The 9,552-nt window shown below is 45.1% G+C and overlaps 1 protein-coding gene across 6 annotated transcripts in view; it reads right to left on the reverse strand.

The window, feature by feature from the left end:
- Nucleotides 1-9,552, reverse strand: part of GTF2IRD1 (GTF2I repeat domain containing 1) — a 170,939-nt gene that overhangs the window by 45,721 nt on the left and 115,666 nt on the right. For all 6 annotated transcript variants that reach the window (XM_034752965.1, XM_034752961.1, XM_034752962.1 and 3 more), the window contains 3 exons: nucleotides 8,211-8,291; nucleotides 4,263-4,352; nucleotides 2,730-2,783 (listed from right to left, as the gene is read on the reverse strand). In XM_034752965.1, coding sequence (XP_034608856.1) covers nucleotides 2,730-2,783; nucleotides 4,263-4,352; nucleotides 8,211-8,291 — 225 coding nt within the window. The remainder of the gene's footprint in view (nucleotides 1-2,729; nucleotides 2,784-4,262; nucleotides 4,353-8,210; nucleotides 8,292-9,552) is intronic.

The following is a 9,552-nucleotide window of genomic DNA, read 5'->3' on the forward strand; positions in this document are numbered from 1 at the left end:
ATTGCATGATGTGAATGGAATCACAGAGGGGTAGGAAGGATTCCTCAATTACATTGTTTTGCATCTGTCTCATTCTTGATGGTGATATAATTTATTTCTCCCATGCGGTTTTATTTATCTATATATTGATATCCTTTCATCTCCCTGCGTCACACCCAGTGGGAAGTGTCATGATTTTCATTCATATCGGCTCTCTATTTTCACAAGTAAACAACAAGTTGTTGTTTTAAAATGGCTTGTCTCTTTCCGTACAGGCTACTATTCAATCTCGTCATATTTATGTTGTTATCCACTCAGCCCAATACTTTTGGTTCAGCTGAGTTCCTCTTGCTGACTAATGGCAGCAGAACAAAAGTACCATAAGCTCAGGCACAAACACGGGTAATTGTTTGTTTAAAAATGTCTCATCCACACAGTATCAAGTTAAAAATTAAAAATTCAGATAAAAGTCAATTTACCAACAATGTAACTATTTAAGAGAGGTTGAAAGACGGGCTCTGTCCTTTAATTTTTAGCCATATAGTCCACACAGTCAACCTATGGCACTCATTCCCATGGGATGAAAAGTATAACTGGGTTCAAAAAAGAATTAGATAAGCTCATGGAGGATAGATCCATCAGTGGCTATTAGCCAAGATGGCCAGGGATGCAACTCTACGCTCCAGGTGCCCCTAAACCTCCAACTTCCAGAAGCAGTGACTGGACGACAGGGGATGGATCACTCGAAATTGTCCTATTCTGTTCATTCCCTCTGAAGCATCTGTCACAGGCCACTGTCAAAAGATAGGATACTGGGCTAGACAGACCATTGGTCTGACCCAGTATGGCTGTTCTTATGCAGGAAAACATCAGTTTTGGAGATAATTAGAAAGGAACAATGGGATCAAAATGAACCCATTCAAAAAGATGCAGTGCCATATATTTATTATTCTAGTTTGTATTACAGGTCCCAATTGAGATCAGGGCACCATTGTGCTGGTGCTGTACATACACAGAGCAGATGCAATCTCTGTCCCAGAATGTTTATAATCTAAATAGCCAAGACCGACAAAGGATGGGAGGAGAAGCAGAGGCACGGAGGGGAAGTGGTTTGCCCAAGGTTACACAGTAGGTCAGGGCCGATCTGGAACTAGAACACAGGTCTCCTGACTCACTCATCGGTGCTGTACCTACTAGACCATGCTGCCTCTCTGACAAATAATATTATTATATAGACTAGAATAAACTGTATGGATAATTATCAAGTCCTCAAGAATTAACACCGCCATTTTCAGGAAAATAAAAAGGAGTGACCTTCGATACAAGGCACACGTGGCCTGAATCAAAGTTCACACCACTCTCACATTGTTCTGTAATCTCTCCGTGTTCAATCTCTCTCCCTTCACTCCAACACAACACATGACTCATTTTCCAAGCCTGAAGACTTCATGTTTGGACCACTTAGAGATAAACAGGCCTATTACACAACACTGAAACAACACTGAGAAGTTGTGCTCCAAACTCTGAAGAGTTGTTTCCATTTGTGTTGTTCATTTAGTCTCTGGTCCAGCGGCAGTCAGGAAGGCATTCCCCGCCTTCGCTACTAACCTCCACGCTACTCTGTGGCCAGATGAACAGCTGACTGGGATGGCCAGTATTTCTCACTTTGGGGAGCTGCTAATTCAGGGCTTGCTCCTGCATCATTTAAGTCAACGGGAGCTTTGCTACTAACGTCAGTGAGCACACAATCAAGCTCTTAGTGACATGACTTGGACAGACTACCAATAGTAAAGGATTTAATCATCATTGCAATTTATACTTAAAAAATAACCCCCAAACCTGCAGCTGATACCATAGGTGCTGAGTCCGGGGGTGCTCTGGGGCTGGAGCACCCACGGAAAAATATTGATGGGTGCTTAGCACCCACCAGCAGCTCCCCATGGCCCCGTCCTGCCCCCCTGCTCCATCTCACCTCCACCTCCTCCGCGAGTGCGCCGCTGCGTCCTGCTTCTCCCCCGTCCCTCCCAGCGCTTGCGCCGCAAAACAGCTGATTCACAGGGCAGGGAGGGAGGGGGGAGGAGGAGGAACGCGGCGCGATGGGGGAAGAGGCGGGGCCGGGATTTGGGGAAGGGATCCAATAGGGGCAGGGAGGGGGCGGAGTTAGGGTGGGGACTTTGGGGCGGGGTTGGAATGGGGGTGGGGCCAGGGACAGAGATGGGGTGGAATCAGGGCAGGGCCTGGGGTGGGAAAAGGGGCGGGAGGGGCAGGCACCCACCGACACCAGAGAAAGTTGGCGCTTATGGCAAGTAAATTTGCTGGGATCAATTCTCAGCTGGTACAAACTGAAGCGATTTCACTAACGTCAATGGAGTGATGTTGATATACAACCAATCGGGATAGATCTGATGATCTAGTCATTGAAATATAAAGATGCGCTTCTGAACAGGGTGGCTGGGAAGCTAGTTACCTTGCCAAGAATTTAGATGGTCCACCCAATGCAGTATGTCTACAGCCATCTGTTTTCTCTTGTTTTATACTCAGATCGGGAGCTCGCTGGGGCAGTGACTGTCTTTTTGTTCTGTGTTTGTACAGCACTAGCAAAATAGGGTCCTGGTCCCTGACTGGGCCCTTTGATCATACAAATCATGATAAATAATAAAATAAAATACAGCTGTTTTAATCAGGCTTTAAACAAATCTGAGATTATCAGAGGATAAGCTGGCCTGCTTTTATTACAAATTCATTCTTACCTTCCATCGGCTTTTCTTCGTGTCTTAAGTCCTGGCTGGGCTCTTTATCTGAAACTGGAAGGAAAGCAAAGGTTTAGCAGTTTCTCTTGCATAAATCAGTCAACGTTCCCCAAGACACCTCAAGGAGCAGGCATGAGAATTTGCTTGAGGCTAGAATGAGGGATGAAGATACAGCCAGATGCGCTAGCTAGCTAAATGGAGTATATTCCTCCTATGCTGGGAAAAACAGTCCAGTGTATAGCCAGCATTTCCCAGAGAACAGAACCCACAAAGCAGAGAAGTTTGGGGACTGCCCCCCCACCCCCACTTCAGTCAACAGAGCACAAAGCGGAGTGACACAGGACATGCCTTCTGGTCCATCTTTCTGACAGTCTGTAAGGGCACTGTCTGGTCCCCAGCGAGCAAGGGGTTTATCTCGGCTCAGATTCACATCTCCTTTCACAGGTCCCCAGAGCAAAGGCTATAAGAGGGGCTACTTAGGCTGTAGGGAGCTGCCTTTGGGGAAGGTCAGAAGAGGTCTAGGTTGAATCCGGGCCACAACCTTTTCTCGTTAGTCTCTCTCGATTACATTAAATGATTCTGCTTTCATGTTACAAACATTAACCCTCAAGGAAAGGCCCTTGCTGACCGTGCTTTTAATTCAACTGTTTTCTCATCTTATTTTGCCTTTCACACAGTGCTCATTACGATTCCTTCTGGCTTCTGCAAATTGCCAGCCACATGTGCCATGAAAACCAGGGGGCCTTCTCTCCCAGCAGCATGTCTTCTCCACCTAATGGGGCTTATGGCATGGGATCTTACATCCATTTCGCCCCGTGGAATGTCCTTGAACAAAGTCACTTCCCCTCTGTCCCTCTGATTCCTCTCCACCTGTTGCCTATTTCGTTATTACGGTTATTTATTATTGCAGCACCTAGGAGCCCCGTGGTGCTAGGCGCTGTACAAACACCACAAAAAACATACTCCCTGCCCCAAAGAGCTTACATCTATTTTTAGTTGACGAGTCCACGGGGCAGGAACTGTCCCTTACTCTGTGCAGCACCTAGTACAGTGGGATCCCAGTCTTGGCATTATTGTAATATAAATAATAACAATGACAATATTTAAATATGCGATGGGGGGAAAAAATAAACAAATATTTGACACACTTCGCCTCTGAATTATCAAATGTGTTTTCTATTGGACACAGTTAAGGCGGCTTCAGAGCAACAAGGCTACATGTTTAGGCCAAGACTTTTAGTGACAGAAGCCTCTTCGGCTCCTATTTCCATATTTGTGCTCCTAAATGAGTGACCCAATTTCAGTAGTGATGACCACCCAGCAGTTCTTACTGGTCAATAGGAGTTGCTGGGTGCTTGGCAATTTTGAAAGGTCAGAACACTTACTGATGTGTAAAACTGTGGAATTAGGACCCTGACTTTAGGCTCCTATTACTGTAAAGCTTGGCCTGAAATTTGTACTCCATTTCTTTTTGGATGTTTGTAGGATTTCCAAGCTTTCTAATTCCAAGCAGTTTATTATTTTTGTTATTACCTGTTACTGTTTCTAGCATGTAGTTGGAATCGTCTGAAGTCATGCGGCTGGTCACTGGGTCGTGCATTTCATCGGAACCGGGGGATCGGTCTGTGAACAAAGCACCAAAGACAGTTCTGACAGCCCAGTCACTGTCCCTGGAAGCAGACTTCAGAGCTTTATGGTCCATCCACAAGAATTCATGAAAAACTAACCTACCCAACATGAGCCTCTGCATGTTGCTTTGATAAAGGATGCACTTACACAGTCACAAGGGCACATAGGACCAGAAGCAGAACTACTCACACTGGTCCACAACCTCAAAAGTATTTAGGCATCTAATTCCCAATGAAATGGGAGTTAAGCGCCTAAATATCTTTGAGGATCTGGGCCACAGTGTCTGGAATGTTTTGATGACACCTCTGCTATCTTTCTCCTATACACTAACACTTGTAAGAGGACATCAGAAACATCTATTAAACCCTCTCCACCTTCCCAAATTGGGGAAAATAGCATCATCTGCAAAAGTTTCCTCATAAGCTCACAAAGGGTGAAGACCAAAAATGGCTTCATGATGGCTTAATATCTAGACGTCCAATTCTGGCTTAAAAATTTAAGGAGGCATTCTTTTATGGAGTGAGGCAGCGAGTTGGTGGAATGATCTACCTGAGGAGCGGGCGGTGGAGTCAAGCAGCATTAATTTTTCTTAGACGTATGCCCTCTTAATTTAAGCCTGTCTCCTCTAGTGTTGGCCTCTCCAATGCCTTCAAAGAGATCTCCAAATTTAATTTTAAAATAAACCTTTAGCTACTTTAAATACTTCAGTCAGGTCACTACTTAATCACCTCCTCTAAGGATAAATAATCCAAATTTCATCAATGTTTCCTCCAACATTTTATTCATCATCTTCCTGGCCCTAAACTGTACTCCCTTTAATTTAACTATACTGGCCTTCCATTTTTATTACCTTATGTGGACTCTGAACTCCAAGTGTCATCTAATCAGGGCTCAAAAACTAGGATAACTCAGTTTCCTTAAATTTATATAAAATACACCTATTAATGCCAGCCATTAGCCTTCTTCTCCTCTTGTTACATGGCAAGCTGAAAATGTTTGCTCTAGCAATATACCCGGATCCTTTTCCCTTCCTCTCTATTAACTATGGGATAGAGTCCGCTCTCATTAAACTGGTGTAAAATCCAGAGTGACTCCATTAACTTCAATGGAGTTGCATCAGATTAACACAGGTGGCTCTAATTCAGAACCATCTGAAGTACAGCTAGCGTGGGCGTTATTTCTCCCAAGAGCGTCACCTCCCAGTTGGACACATTCAAAGTCATGCTCTTGCTCTAATTCCCTCAAGGTTACTATGTAGTTAATGCTTGTAAAACAAATTTAAAGTCCACCTTACTAATCACCTCTTAAGATGTTCCTACCATTTGGTGCACTACCTAGCTAAGGTAACAACTCTATAAATACCAGCCCAAGGAATAGCCTTCCTCAGGAAAGCTTGTAATCTCTCCTCTTTACTCTCCAGAACCCAGTGTTTTCAATGCTGCTGTCCCCATTATGGCCTGTGACCACTGGCTCCTCAACAACTCTAGGACCCAACGCAAGAAAGCACTTTGGCCCAGATCCTCAAAGGTATTTAGGTGCCTATCTCCCACTGAAATTAATCTGCGTTAGGTGCCTAGGATCTGGGCCTTGGGCAAGTGCTTAGGTCCCAGTGATTTCAATGGGATTCAAGCATGTGCTTAGCCGCCCCTCCTGAACAGGGATGCTTTCCTGAACTGGTGCCCTGGTCAGGAATATAAACATTTGAGATCTTCCAACCTTATACAACAGACAGGAAACAAATTAGGTGAAGTTTGTGGTCTTGCCTTCAGAAACTATTTACCCACTTTGCTGTAGAGGATCCCAACACTGACTGTTAGCCCATCAGCTTTTCCGGGTGATCCTCTCCCCAAAGGTCAGTGGCTCATGAATGCACTCTGGGTCCAATCCTGCATGTCTCCTTTCAGCCCGTTCTCCACCGTCTACTCCAAAACGACATGCTTATTGTGCTGGATCACACCTGACCCAACTTGCGTTGTCTACCTGCCCCCTTCCCCTGACCCAACTGATCCATCTAATTCACTCATGCACACGTTCCCCAAAACAACACTCAATAGGCCGGGATAGCCAAACACCAGGGCTAAAGAAAAGATGGGAGACCACGTTCTGCTCTCAGTTCCACAGATATAAATCCATGGTAACCCCCATAAAGCCAAAGGGGTTAATCTGGAATTACAGCTGTGTACCAGATTGCCCCCTTGTGTCAGGACACAGCTTTTCAGGGGTTCTTCCTTTCTAGCACCACAATGGTCTGGTACTTCTGTGGCCTAGCCCTCTGGCCAGATCAGCTCTCCATCTAGTCCCCTTCCGGCATTAACAGAAAAGAAGCCATATCTGAACTCAAAATAGCCACTTGGGCATTAAAGACCATAACTATATCTTCACAGAGCAAATCCTATCAAGGAGAGAGGCCTGGTCAGGCCAGGTTACTTGGGTTAGGACAAGGAGAGTGAGCCTTCCCTGTCCCGGGCTTCATCCAGAACTGGCCCCTTGGAAAAGCCGCCAGCCTTTTTTATCTGGCCTGATGGGCCCTCATTGACCTCAGTCTGCTGCCAGCCCCGTTAAATTCCAGAGGACTAAGTCTCATTGGTTCTGCCTGGGGAACCCACTCTAGGTAATCCCTGGAGATCTGAAGTCATTGCCCTTCCCTCCAGCAGGACACCTTCTTAGGGTGGGTCATGGCAAGACAGGGGGCAGCAAATGTGTGGTTCACCCTACCAGAGTGACTGAACAATTCTAGACCCTGCTACGTTTAGTACTGTGTGTGTGTGTGTGTGTGTGTGTGTGTGTGTGTGTGTGTGTGAGAAACAAGACTATCTAGCATATGTGCATCACTGATTGCTCACTGGCAGCTTGGTAGCCTTACAACTGGTTGCTTGGAGCTACTATTTATTCACTTGTACAATGATAAGCCCTAGCCAGATGCAGGCTGCAGAGACGTCACCAGTGGTCCTACAGGGCATATCAGCTAATGAGAGACAGAAGCGACGGTAGAACACCAGCTTTTAATAGGCTCATGATCCAATTACACCCTCAGGAGCCAATGCACAGTGCTATAGAAACGCGGAGGCCACAATTTAAAGGGATCAGCCTAACAGCATTTTTTTCACACTGGTGCATCCACCCCATAGGTGTTCATCTCCAGAATAAATCGACAGAGACCATTTAAAGTGAGGTCACTTTAAAATCCCTTCCAGACCCACTCCATATTCTTCTCCAACAGGCTGCAACCACTGTTTCCAATTTGCTCCCTCTAAAAGCAAGGTGGTCTGTGGCTTTCTTTGCACAGGGCTGGGAGTCAGAAAATCTGGATTCTACTCTCAGTCCTACCATGGATTTGATACGTGACCTGGGACAAATAATTTAACTTTTTGTGTGTCAGTTCCCACCTTTGTAAATGGGGACAGGGAAACTCACTGGGGCTCGGGTGGAGAGCACAGGGACAGAGGAAGGCAATGGTCACCTATCATCTCAGTGCTTCTGGCTTATCACCTAAAGAGCAGTGTTCGCATCCGCTCCAGAAGAGTCTGCTCCCAGCCTGCCTGGCCAGAGGTGGGACAGGGACAGGGTGAAAGGCATAAAATGAACTGACACAGAACAACCCCTTGGAAAAACAAAGCCCGGTGTTATCCCAAAGGCCTTCCCAAGAAATCAGCTAACTTCTGATGCACAGCTGGAATTTGACTTTCGAAAGGGATTTGGGGGCGAAATTCATCCTAAAAGAAAGTGAGATGAGGAGACATCCCAATTTCCTGCAACCTGCCTTTCCCAAAGCAAAACCTTCACGCAGTGCAATCTAAGGCCAATGTTCTTTGCCTAGATATTTCTGAGCAATTCAAAAGTTTTATATTTTACCTGGAACGGTGATTTGAATGATGTCCAGCTCATCTGGCTCTATTTTGATATGTCTGACCCCACTCAGTTCTGCTGAGGTACCTAGCAAGAGAAAAAAGTAGTCGGAGGCATGAAACACAGTAACTGGCCACTAATTATCAGTGCACGGGAAGGAAAAATCCTCATTGCCCGCATGTTAGATTCTATTCAGTAACCTATGGCTAATAACAATGCTTAGCACTTCACCCATAGGTCTCAAAGCACATTGCACATGTAGGTAACCATCACTAACCCCATTGTATAGATAGGAAAACTGAGGCAGAGAAAGGATAAGGCTTTGTCTATATGAGAAAACTGCACCAGTTTAATTTAAATCACTTTCTAAACTGATTTAGTTAAATGATCAAACCCCTATATAGATGTTCTGATTTCAGTTTAAGAATGGCTTATTTCACTTCATCTTAAACCGATTCCTAATAGATTTAAACCAAAGGCTACGTCCTCACTACGGGGGAGGTCAATTTAAGATACGCAAATTCAGCTACGCGAATAGCATGGCTGAATTCGACGTATCGGAGCCGACTTACCCTGCTGTGACGACGGCGGCAAATAGACTTCCGCGGCTCCCTGTCGACGGCGCTTACTCCCACCTCCGCTGGTGGAGTAGAAGCGTCGATTCGGGGATCGATTGTCGCGTCCCGACGAGACGCAATAATTCGATCCCCGAGAGATCGATTTCTACCCGCCGATTCAGGCGGGTAGTGTAGACCTGCCCAAACTGAAGTAGGCCTGGTTTAAAACCACAATAAGAGTGTGTTCATAGCCTGTTGCACCAGTTTAACTATTCTGGTTTAAAATGCTACCGGAAACAAACTAGGGCAACTTCTTCTGGTAGAGAAGGCCTCAGTAAATAGGGCTCCAATTCAGCAGCACAGTTAAGCACGTGTTTAAGTCCCATTATCGTCAAATTTCAGAGTAGCAGAGTAGCAGCCGTGTTAGTCTGTATCCGCAAAAAGAACAGGAGTACTTGTGGCACCTTAGAGACTAACAAATTTATTAGAGCATAAGCTTTCGTGGACTACAGCCCACTTCCGAAGAATAATAAATTTATTTTTCTTCCTCTAATAAATTTGTTAGTCTCTAAGGTGCCACAAGTACTCCTGTTGTTCTTTTTTTAAGTGCTTTTGAAAATGTTACCCTTTATGTTTTGCTACTGTTGGTTTTTGGGTTTCAATGGATTTTTGACTTTGCAAACAAAAAGAAGTCAAAGTCTTATTCCTCAGTAACCTGATTTGCAGAAAATGGAAGAAAAAAATATTTAGGTGAATTTGATTAATGGTCTCTCATACACTTACCATGAACC

This window comes from Trachemys scripta, chromosome 18 (genome assembly GCF_013100865.1).
Source record: "Trachemys scripta elegans isolate TJP31775 chromosome 18, CAS_Tse_1.0, whole genome shotgun sequence".
NCBI lineage: Eukaryota > Metazoa > Chordata > Testudines > Emydidae > Trachemys > Trachemys scripta.